The sequence below is a fragment of the Monopterus albus genome, unplaced genomic scaffold, assembly GCF_001952655.1.
Source record: "Monopterus albus unplaced genomic scaffold, M_albus_1.0 scaffold34.1, whole genome shotgun sequence".
Taxonomy (NCBI): Eukaryota; Metazoa; Chordata; class Actinopteri; order Synbranchiformes; family Synbranchidae; genus Monopterus; species Monopterus albus.
The window spans coordinates 5,071,023-5,086,079 of record NW_018127914.1 but is presented as its reverse complement, the minus strand read 5'-3'; the positions used below and the strand labels follow the sequence as shown (position 1 = coordinate 5,086,079).

The 15,057-nt window shown below is 43.2% G+C and overlaps 1 protein-coding gene and 1 long non-coding RNA gene across 3 annotated transcripts in view; one reads left to right on the top strand and one right to left on the bottom strand.

Annotated features, from left to right (window-relative positions):
• The window catches only part of LOC109958567 (uncharacterized), a 43,295-nt gene extending 36,880 nt beyond the window's left edge, over positions 1-6,415 (top strand). The window contains exons 4-5 of the long non-coding RNA XR_002274699.1: positions 2,580-2,676; positions 6,333-6,415. This is a non-coding gene — a long non-coding RNA (uncharacterized LOC109958567). The remainder of the gene's footprint in view (positions 1-2,579; positions 2,677-6,332) is intronic.
• The window catches only part of hivep1 (HIVEP zinc finger 1), a 45,185-nt gene continuing 33,693 nt past the window's right edge, over positions 3,566-15,057 (bottom strand). The window contains exons 3-8 of one of the 2 annotated variants that reach the window (XM_020597290.1): positions 7,832-13,572; positions 7,600-7,733; positions 7,337-7,512; positions 6,361-6,462; positions 5,237-5,769; positions 3,566-4,981 (exon numbers count right to left, since the gene is read on the bottom strand). In XM_020597290.1, the coding sequence (XP_020452946.1) occupies positions 3,881-4,981; positions 5,237-5,769; positions 6,361-6,462; positions 7,337-7,512; positions 7,600-7,733; positions 7,832-13,572 (7,787 nt within the window). In that variant the 3' untranslated portion in view covers positions 3,566-3,880. Of the gene's footprint in view, positions 4,982-5,101; positions 5,770-6,360; positions 6,463-7,336; positions 7,513-7,599; positions 7,734-7,831; positions 13,573-15,057 lie in introns of both variants that reach the window. The other variant, XM_020597291.1, reaches the window with a different exon arrangement.

Sequence of the window (15,057 nt, the reverse complement as noted above, 5' to 3'; positions counted from 1 at the left end):
TTAAATATGGTTCCAGTATACAGGAGATTACATAGTTAAAGTAAAAACTATATAAATGGATATATAAAGTACTTTGTGAATCCCAGTGAGAAATTGCAGCATTAAAGCAGTTCAGTCAGTAAGATTTTTTTATTACATTTTTTATTCTGCCACATAACGTTCATTGAGGTTGGAAGCTTCTTCTGCAGCATAAAAACTCGCAAACAAAACCATACAAAACACAGTTGTACTAAAAAACTGAATAGCTAACAATTATCTAAGGAGTCATTTACTCTTGAATTTAGCCAGAAATACCTGATTTCCTTTGTTTAAAGTCACAAATAAAACACTTGAGGGAAGTAGGTAAGAGACAAAATAAAATAAAAGACAGAATAAAAGACAACTTGCCAATAAAGACTGAACTTCATGTAAATGTAAATGGAATATCCTCCTGATGGATCATGAAAACAATCTGCACATCTAAAAGTATAATAAAATACAGACTCACAAATAGCAAGTACATTAAATCTACTTAATCACAATGAAAGTACTTCTCATTAGATATTCCACCCTCTTCTAAAGCAGCAGTCTTCTTCCATATTGGAGTTTGATCTTGTGTTTGGGATCAGTGTCCACAGTGGTGAGGCTTATTGTTCTTTACACTGATTAGAACAGACATGCTGCTTTTGTTTTTTTATATACCTTTCTATTAAATAATGTAACATATGAAAATGGGACCTTTAACGTAACATTTTGTAGTGCACTCACTGCAACCACACACTTTTGTAACTCTTAATGAGACTTCCTCAGCTGGTAGTTTGGTTCACTCTTCTTGAGCAAAGCACTCCAGTTATCTCTCATTAGATGTTTTATTTTTTTAACTCTTTTCATACTGGATTTATCTCCAGACGCGTAGCTGCCACTTCAGAACGCTCCTGTGGTTTTTTCTAATCTGTTCATAGTACTTTTGGATGTATGTTTGGGATTATTATCCCATTAGACGAGACATGACCTGTGACTGTGACAGAGCTCTGAATGCCTTGATGATAATCTTATTTCTTTGTGCCAAAGCACCCTGTACCAGACACAGCAAAGCGACCCCACAACATAACATCCACTGGGGATGTTTTCTTCTTTCAAAGCTTCTTTTTTTTCTTAGAGCTGATGAGACTTACAAAAAAGCCAGAGACTCTTAAAAGTTGTGATGCTTAAATGGAAAGTCTGTTGGGTAGTTTACCCTTCTGATTGTACATTGTCTTACATCCCGCCCCTGCAATGAATATACGGACCACCTCACAGTTGGTTTTATTTGATGAATGATTACCGAAAGGGGACGGATTCTCTTCACCATGGGATGTAATGAACTGTGGAAAACAGGGCTTCACTTCCTTAAATCACATACTGAGAGACACGGTGCTGTAGGCAGTGCTGGAAAACTGACCTCGTTTTTGTGTATGTGTGTTTGTGTTCACATGCTCTAAGTAGGAAAAGTATTTGGAAATGTATCCTGACAGGCTCCTAATCAGAGGCCAGTGTGGAGAGTTTCCACTGTCCAGGGGAAGTGTGTGTGCTACTGGCAGAAATACTGTATTGTAGCGTACTGGATGTGGCCTTTCTTCATTCACGACAGAACAACTCGGCAGAGGAGCATTAGAGGCAGTGTTTTGTTTTGGTTACAGTTTGGGCACAAGTTTAGCTGGTGATGTCACACAACTTTCATTAGGCTACGTAGTATAAGAAGGAAGGTTTGTGATTAATTTTGAGCCTGAGTTGTTAATCTAGTGGCCCTCATCAGTGCATTAGTAGATATTGACCTCTAGGGGTCTCTGTTTGCTTTGCTATGGCTTCTTCAGGCTTAAGTCGGCAGTGAGGGAGGAGGAGGTAGGATGATGCAGTTTGTAATGTAGATGGGTGAGTCACCTTCTGAATGGGGTGGAACAATCAATGTAAAGCCTCTTGAGATGAGAGAGAAGTTTCCCTCATCGAGGCCAGATTGCTCTGTTTGGCCCTGCTCCTCTGAGAGCTCTTTGCTATGACTCTTCCTGTAGGTGTGAAATAAAACAAATATAATTTTTTTAATTAAGTGCCGCTCATTTGATGGGCAAATGGTGATTTTTAATTAAGTGGTGCCATTGTGATGATAAGAGGATGTCTCCTGAGGACTGAATTCAAATTATCCTCAATGTACAACACGTCAGTCTTATAGTGAGATGATAAAGGCAGTTGAATTGTTTGACTGTGGAAACAGAAATGACCTGCTGCCATGTAAATAAGATAAATAACATGAGGCTATTTAATTTGTTTAATAAAAGAACAAAGTATAGACCTGTCATGTAGGAAAGGTAACCTTAAATGACTTCTGTTGTGATTTGGTGATATATAGAAAGTAAATAAAATTTACTTGACTTTCGGGGGGGCGTCCATGTCCTGTTCCATTGTCACTGGGTTTATCAGACAATGTGGAAACTCTTAGTTAATGCACCTTAAACTATTAAATACACAATCCTGAGAGCTAAATATGTTCTGGTGATATAAAATATATGTTTTAGTTTTAGATTTCAGGTAAACATTCTGTTAACTGATCTATGCATTTCTTTCAGTATGTGACTGAGAACCCGCTACAGTGAACTGATGACTCTCACCGGTCAGTACATTAAATTCATCATGGATACATTACGCCGCCTAGAGGATGATGAGGTAATTACACACTTTCCTCACAGATTTACCTAAAGCCGCACTAACACAGTCTGACCGTCTCCCAAAATATATGCCTTACTATATAGTATGTGGTAAAAATGGGGTCCAACCACCTCTTTATGTAGAAAACAAGTAAGTTTTACTAAGGTCCTCTAAATAATGTCATGTTTTCTACATTCTTTTCATTAGAGTGAAGAGAAAGTAGAAAATATGAGAACACATTATTTAGAGAACTCTATCTTAGTAAATTAGTCATGTAAATATGAAATAAATCACTTAAATTACTTTGGTGAAGTATGTAGGTATAAAGTATTTGTCATTCTTAAATAGTTAAGTTCTGTATGTGCATATATATTTTTTCCTCGGGTATATACAGTATACTACATAAGTAAAGTATTAACACTTGGATCACTTCTTTCAGTCCTTGGTATTTCTCAAAACGTCTTCCGTTCCTTCTTCCTGGTGGGCTTGTTATCCAATCTCCGACTGTGGGGGTGATATCTCCTCTCCGCGTGTCGTCCTGACTCCCCCAGAGGCCACAGACGGCTGTAAAATACTGCATGTACTGACCGTTTCTAGTGTTTAACTTCAAAATACAGTGACACCACTTTTAATGTTGGTAAACAAATTTTTACTGATACAATTAAGAATATTGATACAGCAATGTATAGCTACCATAATGCACAGACCTGTGGAGTTATGAATTCTAATGGGCACTAGATGGAATATAATAAATAGTTGAACACAACATCTGTACAGAAACATTGCCCCGTAATCCATAGAAATGTACATATACCAGTACAACATTTATAATTCCATAAATTTACGAATGACAAATCCTCCAAAATAAAATTGATATTCTCCATTGTTTCTTTAGTTCTATTTTTTTAAATAAACACCAGCGACTACTGAATTTATAAGGAATTATGTACAGGTTCTAAACAAGAAACTCCATAAAAGGCACAATTGTCTATACAACATGTACAAAAAAAAGAAATTGTCTGGAGCTGACAAAAAAAGTAAAAATAAAATGATTGGTCATCATTATAATCATCATCATGTGATTGCACATACAATATGAATGTCAGCATCTGTGCTTTGAAAGGTGATTTGCAAGGAAACAAACCCCTGAAAAGTGTTTTTAGTCTCGCAACGTGACAAGAATTCCAAAAAGATAACAAGAAGCGCTTTCCACTTGGGGTTTTCAGGTGGCAATGACCAGCCTGTCTTCATCATCACTGGATAATTCATTATAGTCATCAATTACCTTGTGCCAGCTGGTCACTGGTGGTGGTCTTGGAGGAGCAACATCACTAGCTCCCTCAGCTGGTGGCTCCTTAGCACCGTCTGCTCGGCTCTCAGGAGCTGGTGACGGATGTTGTTGTGGGGATTTATCCCTTTCCATCCCAACAGTCTGTGTGGGTTCTTTGCCACTGCTGCCTGAGGTCAGTTCTGAAGAGCTGCTGATCTTCACAGGGGCGGGTGGCGAAGCTGGCATACAGCCTCGCGAAGAACCAAGCCAGTGTTCATTATGAGATGGCTGTGCTCCTGGAGCTTCAGGGCTGCCCTGCCTCTCACTTGATCCAGGGAGAGGACTAAGTGCGGCGAGAGGGCTGAGAGAAGGAATAATGGCAGGCAGAGCAATGTTAACTATCTGTAAACCTGGGACATGTGTCTGGGGCCCGGTGCTGCTTTGGGAGGTGGGGTTGGCAGCCAAAACCTGCAGCCCGAGGGTGGCATTGAGGGTGAGCCCTTGCTGGGGCAGCAGCTGGGTGGATGCCAGGCCTGTGTTGGTCAGCCCCATGAGATTAATTGTCTCTAGACCCACCGGCTGTATCGTTTGACCCTGCAGGCCAGTGACCTGCCCGAGGGGGAAGCACGGTACAACACTACTGATTGGTTCCTGCACCAGAAGTGGCTGAGTCTGCAAGCCCTCCGGTTGTGGTGGAGTGTTGGGAGTTGGTAACGGGCTTGTGTTTCTGTGAATGACACTTACTGCTGGGATGGTGAGCTGGACAGGGCCAGCTTGGACTGGCACAAAAGTGGAGTAAGCTGCCAGGCCAGCAGGTACTAGCTGGATCCCACCAACAGGGACCATGCTGTAAGAAGAGCGAGAGGGCTGCTGGGAATGCAGGGGCAGGTGACTAAACAGATGGGTCTGGTTCTCTGTTCCTGGTGTTTGGGATAGACTCTGTAAAGGAAAGTGTGTTGGACCTTGAGAAACATAGGAGGAAGTCTGAGTGCTGCGGTCCACTGGTATGCCTGATTCACTGGTCCCCAATGCAGGAGTGATGCAGGAGGTGTCCTGTGAAAAGAGACAAATTGAATATTTGGTCTTATTTCATGACTTAAATGTGACAGACCTAGAAGATTTAAGATGCAGTGGCATTTGGATCAGTCCACCAAGCCTAATAAGACTATTCACCTTGTTTCAGAGCATTCACAGGAGCTTTGTGGAAGTGCCTCGCATGCAGGCTTCAAAGTATGGGTATGGATAGGAAAGAAGGGAAGCAGGCATGGAGGGGTGGAGAGAGACACAATGAGAACACATGGGCCTCACCTGGCCTAGCTTGGCGCTCTTGTCTGGCACTGGGGGACTAGGGGGCACATCAAAGTCAGGGTAGTCAATGGACATCTGCCTGCATGGTGACACTGGGCTCATCATGTGCACTGACTCTGTGTCTGAGATACTGGGCTCTGATGTGGTGGCAACAGGTGGAGGAGAGTTAGGGAGGGGCATTTGGCTGCAGCAAGATCCAGAGATAGACATCTGCTTGCTCAGGGACACGGGACTCATCATGGGGACAGATTCTGAATCTGATGTGTGAGATTCAGGAGCTGGAGGCTGGGTTAAAGGGAGGGAGACTGAGCTGATTGACATCTGGGCTAAGAGGGTGCTAGGAGGGATTTCAGCCTCTTTTGAAGGGATATGTTGTGGGCTGGCAGAGACAGAAGGGCTGGTAGATAGGCCAGACTCTGCCTGGCTGTCCTCTTCTTCCTCTTCGTTGTCATCATTCTCCTCATCATTGGGGCCATCAGAGTCATCACCATCTGAATCTTGACGGTCAGCACTGCTCACCTGACTGCGGTCTCCTGTAGATGAGAGAATAAGTTATAAGGAAGTCTATTCTTGGTTTACTGCAGAACATGAGTCAGTTAGTATGAAAAAAAAGAAAGGCTCCTTGGTTGCATGTAACCACTTCATTCATTAAAGCTTTTCCATTATCATCCACCACTACGTATACAGTTTGGTGATTATTTATGCTGCTGCAGTAGCAGAGTTTCACAACCTAGACCACCAAACAGCCCTGAGCTCCAGCACAGGCAGAGGAGAAAAAGAAAATACACTCTTAGTAATTGGGACCACAGAATGCTTTCAGTCTGCTTCTCTTTTCTCTAAATTTAGACACAGCAATTTCCTCTTTCTGAATGCTGTGCATGTCGCCCACATGAGCCTTGAGTTAACAGAGGAAGAAGCTGCATTTAGAATTTCCAATTAGACCATGGCAAAGCTATTGATCAACACAGCAAAAGAGCACTATTACATATGTAACGATATACCGTAAACAAACCCCTGAGGTGACAGAGAAATAGTTCATTCTGTACGATAAGGCACGGCTTCGAACCACAGTTATATTTCTGTATTTCCCCTCTAGGTAAAGGCTGAGCAGTGAAGCACTGTACCAGAGTCGTCAGCATCCTGATCCTCAATGAGACCCTCAGGCACCCCCATCTCCATGCATTTCTTACTGTGGGCCTTAGACTTCATGTGCTTGGTCAGATTTCCTGCAAGAACACAGGCAACAAGGTCTTAAGGGTGGGTAGTGGTTGAACAATAGCACAGAAGGGGTTTATGTAAGAGAATGCGGCCTTTGAGGGAGCTCTACGTAAAGGGTGAGTAACTGATAAGGACATTTTTAAATGAACGTGGGTTGCTCTGACACCAAGTACTGTTCTGCAGTGTCGCGTGGGTAGGCAACTTTGATAAAGAATGGTGAATCATACTGTCTTGGTTTAAGAGTCGGTGAAACAAATCTTTAATTTCTAAAAGAACAGAGCGAACTGTAGCAGTTCAAGACTGTTACACATATTTAGTCTCAAATGTAAATGTAATAAAATACTACAGTGTGATCAGATCACTAAATATAATTTTATAAAATATAATACAATATTCGACTATTAACTTTTTTTTGAATATTAAACATTCGTGGGTTGCTCTGACACCAAGTACTGTTCTGCAGTGTCGCGTGGGTAGGCAACTTTGATAAAGAATGGTGAATCATACTGTCTTGGTTTAAGAGTCGGTGAAACAAATCTTTAATTTCTAAAAGAACAGAGCGAACTGTAGCAGTTCAAGACTGTTACACATATTTAGTCTCAAATGTAAATGTAATAAAATACTACAGTGTGATCAGATCACTAAATATAATTTTATAAAATATAATACAATATTCGACTATTAACTTTTTTTTGAATATTAAACATTTCAAATTTTTATTTATTTGTGTTTGTATGAGCAGTAAGTGGGAAATTATACACGTCTCTTGTCTGATGGAAAATTATTGCATTGGTAAATGCATTCTGTCATGGCATATACACACAAAGGAGGAGTGGCTGCAGAGTTCAAGTCTTAAAGGATGTTTAATTACTAATCTCTAACCTTTTGTCTTGAAAGAGAAGTTGCAGTGGACACAGTGGTATGGCCGGACATCAGAGTGGGTGCGGATGTGTTTGCGCAGCATGCTGGGCTTCTTACAGCGGATCCCGCATTCCTCACAGATGTATTTACCACGTCCACGCCCACGTACGTAAACATACTCCTCATTAGATTTGTACCTGTCGGGTTTTAATGGAATCAGAGACATAAGATGGGATGATGATTATAAAACCAAACAAATTATAATTAACCGATTTGAATCCTACCCGCCATCAAAAATTTTGACCCGTCTTGGTTCTGTTTTAGATGCCAAGTCCTTGTCCGAGTCATTGCTGGCCTGGGTTTCAGGTTGCAGATTAGTTCTGGTTTCAGCTGACACAGACTTTGGGGTTACTGGCACCTGCACAAATCAAAGAATTTATGTATTTACAAATTTAATTCAAGAAACAAGACACCAATAAAAAAGAAATATTAAGATTTTTCAGAGTTACTTCTTACCCTTGGCATGACATCTTTCAGCTTGCCCGAGTAAGACAAGATATCAGATTTTCCGCTGGTTCTTATGGCTGAGGTGTAGTGTATTTTCTTGGAGCTCTGTTTGGAGTCGAACAGAGACATGACCACCTTAGTGGGCAACCCAAGTGGGTTAGGGTTGTTGGGGCTGACAACTGGCCAGGCAGCATATGCTGAAGTCTTCAGGCCAGTCTGTGGAACATGAAGAGGTTTCCTCTTCATCAAGAAACACCATGTGAAAGTGGTGGCAGTCTTCAGGCTGGGGAAAGACAGACGGTGACTGTCTTTTGTGTTAACGACAGACACAGATGTGGTCAGTTTCATCTGTCCGCCATGGAAGCTGGAAGGCCTAATAGGAGATTTAGCAGGAGTCCACCTCAGTTCCTCGGCTTTCTCTTGGGGCCTCAGAGTATTGCTAGCTGGCATTGAGGTACTCTGATTACCAGGTGTGGTACTGAGTGCAGGACCTGTCTCTTCATGAATAACAGTGATTGTGTCTTTTTCCAGCCCTGCACTGTCAGGTGACATGGGTTTTATGTCATCAGTAGCCTCCGAGTCCTTCTCCCCATCTGCTTTAACCTGGGGCAGAGGTGGAGCCTCTGTTTCAATGGGACTGTCCACAGGTTCAGTTGTGCAAACTTGCCTGACAAGTGTTAGCTTCCGCTGTCGGGTCACCTCTGACATCTTGGAATTAAGGTAATTGACTGATCTGCTGTCAGTTAAACAGGCCACACCATGCTCATCCTTGGCTCGTTTCTGGTGCTTTTCCATGTAGATGTCCAGGCTGTTGGCAGGTGACAGCATTCGTTTACTTGAGGCAGTGGGTTCCTGCTGTGGGCATAGAGTTACCGATGCCGGTTTCTGTGTGCAGTGTGAAGACCCAAGAGAAGTTGCATGTTCCCCTGTATATTTATCCTTCTTTGCAGCTGGTACAGCATGAGTATCACTGTCTACACTGTGAGTGGATGAGAGACTATTTTTACTGGGCACAGAGAGAGGAGGGTGGAGCTGCTCATGCGTTATCAGGATCTGTGGCAATGGAATAGCACCTGCTTGGGTCTGATCAAGTTGTTCCTTTTGTTGTTCCCCTGACAAAATGACAGTCTGTGTCTTAATTTCAGAAGTTTGTTGATTCGTTTGAGCAACATATACATTTTGGATTATATCTGATGATTTTGAAATGCTCAAAAGCGGACTGGCAATAGGTATTGTTAAAACTGGCAAGGCTATCTGACTTCCCTGTGTGTTGGAGAATGAAAATGTTTGGCTTGGTCTCAGAGCGGGACACTGCAGTTGGTATTTGGGCACAAAACATTTTTCCACCGAGTCATTTTCACGACAAACTAAGATCTGGTTCAGTGGTTGTATTTTTTGGCATATTTGAACCCTTGATATTTGATGCCAAGGGTGTGGAAGGCCATGGACCTGAGGCTGCTGAGTTGTGCTACCCAAATGAATGCTCTGCACCATTTGCTCATTCTTTTGCAAGGGTGTTTCTCCACTATGCGGAACAAAAGGCTGAGTCATAGTCCCTCCATTGGCAATGTGAATCTGCTGGCACCTATTCTGAGTTACAGAGCTAACATTTGTTATGGGAGGTTTATCTACAGCTTTCCGAACAGGCTGCTGACTCTCTGGGCCTATCTTTAAAGACATTTGGCGAACTAATGGCCCCCGCCTTCTTTCAATTAGTGGCACTTGGGCAACCTGTCCACTTTTTGGCTGGCCAACAGGTGATAGGGATCTGCTTGGGGATACATTGCCACAGTCAAAGGACTTGCTCCGGTAATCACATGAAATCTCCACAGAAGGTTGAGTACAAGTGATCTGTTCAGATGCAGCACGTCTCATCATTCCAGGCACACCGAGGGTGTTGAAGGCTGTTGGCAAACCTTGAGGCTCTGTAATTTTGCTGACACATTCCCCTCTGGAAGGACTGTCTGACCTAGATGGCTCATCTCTGTCAAAAGAGGCTGAGATGCTGGAACAACGAGAAAGGCTACTGTCTCTACTGAGGCTCCGTGAGAGGCTGGACTCAAAACTGGACTCACCTGAGGAGTGGTCCATTTGAGCAAGACGAATTCTTTTCTTTTTAGGCGGAAGTTTCTCTGCTGGTAACTTTGACAAACTCTCACTTCTCTGAGGCCAGTTGAACTGATCTGTGGGCTTATCTGCTGGTTCAGTAGTCTGCGTTTCATGTTCCCTGTCAGGCTCCTCGGTGACCAGAATTTCAGGAACTTGGATGTTGTTTTGGCGAACCAGACGAGACTGATGAACAGGAGTAGAACTTTCCCCAATTGCCAGTACTGTGCCACCACTACATTGTTCCTTCCTTTGATTTCCATAGTCAGCACTCTTGGGTTTGGACATTTTTTCATGGTAGCTGTCAGCTGAAACACTTGCTGTTAGATCTGTTTTGGCCTTATTCAGGGGATCTTTCTCTATGCTGTCAACAGGAGAGGCCCTGTCAATAGTTTCTGTCTCAAATGAATTGGGCCTGCTGAGAGAATTGGTGTGTCTAATGACTGAAGTACCACTGCCTTGCCTTTGTATGTCTCCTTTAGTAGAGGTGCTGATCTGGGTCTCTCGTATTGGTGACAGTCTGGAATCTGAAGTATTCATACCTCTTGCTATGAGTTGAATCTGAGGTAGCTTTGACTGGTTGTTTTTTGGCTGTATGTCTACTATTACAGCATGCTGAGAAAAAGTCCGACTTGCCAGAGCTGTTGGTAGCTCAAAACTAACCGAACAAGGTGGAATGGTATCAGTTGGGGATTGATCATCCTCATCTCCAACACTCTTCATTTTCCTTCTCTTCCTAATTGATGTCTGCTGATCAAGTATTCCTGAGCCACAAGATGGTCTAGGAACTACAGTCTGCTGTACATTAACATAAAAAACATCTTGATCACTTTCCTTTACAGCAATTGGTTTGTTTTTTGGACCATGAAGCTCAGAGCAATAGAATTTTTTGTGTGTTTCAAAGTTCTCTAACTTTCTGTACCGATTACGACAGGTTTCACACTCATACATTGTACCTTTATTCTGCAGAGGCTTCCTGTTTCTGTCCTGGCTCTGCTCAAAAGATCTGCTTCTTTGCATCAGCTCTGTGGAACAGCTTGGACCATGATAGCCCTCATCCATGGAGCGAACAGTAGGGAGGCCATGCCCCTCACTTGTGGAAAAGTGATCCACTGCTGCTTGTCTGACTAAGGTACGAGAATGTATTGCCGGATTTGGGGTTGATGGGGCAGACGAAAATACATCATCATTCAACAAACTAATTTTATCATCAAATGAGTGACAAATTCGCAGAGGGTGGGGGATGGGGGCAACATTAAGGGGAAGAGCAGAATGCCCTGGTGTAGTGGGCATAGAGTTACTCCTTGTAATTGGCAAACAGTCCATTGGTGGGTATTGAGAAGGTACAGAGAGAAGAAATACTGGCTTTGATTTATCTGTGGGAGTGAAGGGGGACTTGGGGATGTCTGAGCTAGAACTTGACCTCCTTCCCATTGGTTTAAGATCAAACTGAAAAGAGTCTTTAAATATGTATGATTTAGGGGAGTCTATGCTTCCTCTCCTCGAGAGTGATGTCCTCCTTGGCTTTACACTGTCCAGCTGCTTGTTGTCAACTACCGCTTCATTATCAGATATCAACTTGGAAATCCGTTCCTCCAGAGAGAGTGCTTTGGCCTCTAATGGTGGACGCATTTGTCCTTCTGTGGCCTGTGGCTTTTGCTCAGCTGCTACATGCATTACTGTGGCAACCATAGGAGGGACATTGGGAAGAGGATTCTTGGCACTGTCAATGTCTACTGGTGGCATTATCTTTACAAAAGGACTGGGTGGACTCATGGCCTGGTCAGCACTCTCAGACCGTGAGAAGTAGCCAGAATCGGTACTTCCCAAACTACGGGGACTGAGTAGACACTTAACCTGCTGCTGTTGAGAAAAGTCTGTTGCTTGCTGCCTCTGAAGCTGAGCATGTCCACCTAACAGTGGAGACTTGCACTGTTGGTCTTCATCTTCACTCACAGTATCTAGTGAGGGATTTGTACCATCCACCTCTTTCAGAGATGACAGGACTGTGATGTTTGATCTCAGATTGGCAGTCTGGAAGTCCCGTTGCCGCTGTGCAGCAGCTTGCTCGGGTGCTGCACCTGTAACTCTCGGACTGTCTGCCCTCAGAGGGGAGACATTCACTGGGTATACAACAACTTTTGGAAGTGCAGCTGTTACTTTGGGATCGTGGCTCCTCTGGCAAGGTGCTGGCTTGACTGAGTCAAACACAGCTGATGAGTCCACTTCCCCATGGCTTCCTTGGGTTACAGCTGCACTCTGTAAACTACTTTCAGACAAAGCTGCCACACTGCTCTGTGATGAGTCAGGGTCCAAGTCTGCAGTGCTGCCTTCCTCATCACTGTCTCCACTTTCCTCTGCCTCTGAATGTGTCCCGAGAGCTTTGTCAGATTCTTGAGACAGCGAGCCACCTCCAGATTCAGAACGTCCAATGAGACCCAGTTTTATGGCATGAGCATGTGATTTTTTGTGCTTGTACAAGTTGCTCTTGGTTTTGAATGAGAAGCCACAAGTAACACAGGGGTATGGTCTTTCTCCTGTGTGAGACCTGATGTGTTTGAGGAGGACACTGGGTTTTGCACATGCCCGATTGCAGTATTCGCAAACATACTTTCCTGGCTTCTTGGGCTTTTGGTCCTTGGAAATCTGTTCAGCACCAAAGTTCATTACAGTGGTCATCTGAACTTGGTTGCTGCCAGGTGTAACTGGGACCTGAATGGTGCTGGGAACACTTGCGGAGAGGGACTGGCATGTGTGCACAACTGGTGGTTGGCTTTGTGGCAAAGCATTGGAGCCTGAGGGAGCAGGTGCATGAGTTATAGTGGATGGTCCAGTATTCAAGCTCATATGCAAGCTAGGCTTTCCTGGATTTGAAGCAACAGGCATAAAACATGGTGTAGCAAGTGGGGAGGGCTGCATAGGGGTACCCTGTGTTGATGTCTGCACATTTCCCTGTAGTGGTGCAGCAATGCCAATAAAGTTGCCTTGTTTGTCAATGTAATAAGTTTGCATCTGGGAATGCTGGGTCTGGAGACCAACATTGACAGGTGGCACTGTTGGTAATTCATCACTGGACTGAACATGGAGGGTGGAAGCTGGTTTTCCAAGGGCTGTGACCTGCAAAGAGTTTTTTGTCTCAGCCAGTGTACTAAAGTCAGGCTCCATGGCCTTAAGTAGGACGTCAAGTGGAGCACTGCTGTGGTAAGGATCTCCCTCAGTGCCGGGGTCTTGGCTCTTGCTGTCGCTGGGCTGAGACACTTTAGCAGTTATCAAAGAGCCCTCCTCACCATCGATGGGCTCAAGTGATGGCGGCCTAGAAGATGTTTCTTCGTGCTTCAGCCTTTCAGCATCAGCAGAAGAGGACCCCTTATTAGGGGATGCTGCAGCTGGTTGGGCATATTGTGGGTCTCTTGTCCCACTGGGTGATGTTGGACGATTGTGGGAAGGACTGCTGGAAGAGGACGAGCAAGATGGTGCAGTCTCCTTGGGTGATGCTCCGTGGGGGACAGTTTCGGATGTTTTCAACTGGAGCGGCTTTTTCACTGGAGATTTAGGAATTTTCTTTAGCTGATTTTCTGAAACAACCTTTTTCCTCTTCAGGCCTTTTATGTTATCTGCATTTCTTCGACTGCTGTCAGATATCCCTGTGGAGAAAGAGACAAAAGCTGAGGTGGTACAATAACATCACCTTTTTCCAAGCCCTACCATATGGACAGAGTGAGCTTAAATCACCTACATTTAGCATCCATTGATTAGCATTCACTGATCAATTATCAAGTGAAATTACCATACATATTCATCACATTTCCTTTAGAACCACAGAGAACAAAATGAACACACGCCTTTATTCTATTATTGAACCATAAAGGCATACATGTATTTTTAATATATATTTAGTACCTCCTAATTATGCTACATTTTAATCCCCATTATCGCAAAAAATGGACTGTATGTAATATTAATTTATGTGATATGAATTGCACAAACTTTGGTGACCATCAGGAATTTACACTGCTAGGTTGAATCACCACTAATAATCTTGAAACTTACACACATTGAAAAAACTGCAGTTCTCTGCTGAGGAGCATGTATAGCAGTTTAATTATAGTGCCACACGATTACATAACTGATATATAATATTTATGGCTGCTGTACAACAAAATCCTGTACTAAATGACTAAGTGCTGTAAAGGGACCTTCCACTTCTACTTTCTGAAGAACAACAACAAGAATTTAAAGGCTTTACTTTGTGTTGGTTTTATCAGTATCATTGAACAGTAAGCTGGATGTGGATATATTCAATAATTTAGACACCTCTCACTCTGTTTATTTGCTGTGACTAACACCAGAGGCCCATGCATCATTACACAAGTAAAGAATAATTTTCCCTCTCTTGTTTTTCAGATACATGCGACCTGTGGAGGCTTGGCTGATCGGAAAATGTCAAACCAGATCAGAGTAAAGAGAAACTGGATGTATACGCTTTCAACACTGCATTCCTACAACGATGCAGGCCTATTTTAAAAGTGCATCGGCACGGCAGTGTCGTGCTGGCCCTGCAATAGTGACTCAGCCATGTGTTTTTGAGGACATGTTGCGTAAGATTAGCAGTGCTCTGTCACTGTTTCCTGGCTCGTGTAGGTATTTCCCAAGATGAGGTCATGGTTCTTTCAAGGCCTCTGGCATAATTAGATTTGAGGAATAAATAAAGTTAAGCCATTCCCCACACAAACGCGCAGCCAATGAGCCTTTAAAGCAGTTCACAGCAAATAAAACACACTCTCTAAATAAACCCTGTGATTTTTCTAACATAACCTGTTCTAAAAATTGCTTCACAAAAACATTTGTATCAGCTGCTGCTGAAAGACATGGAAGGAGGATTACTTCTTCCTGTTCACTGCTAGGACGAGGCTGCAAAAGAGATTCCATTACTTCACCAAAATAATAAAAACCACGTCATTAACAAACAACATGTGTCAGCGTCTAACTTCAGCTGTAACTTCTGAGAAACTTAAACCATCTTTGGATTAAAAATAGTCTTTAGCCAATCAACACATTCTGCCTGAGCCTTTATTTTCCTCCCCTCTCACTGATGTTGAATGCCATTATTTTTCCATGACTGTATGAAC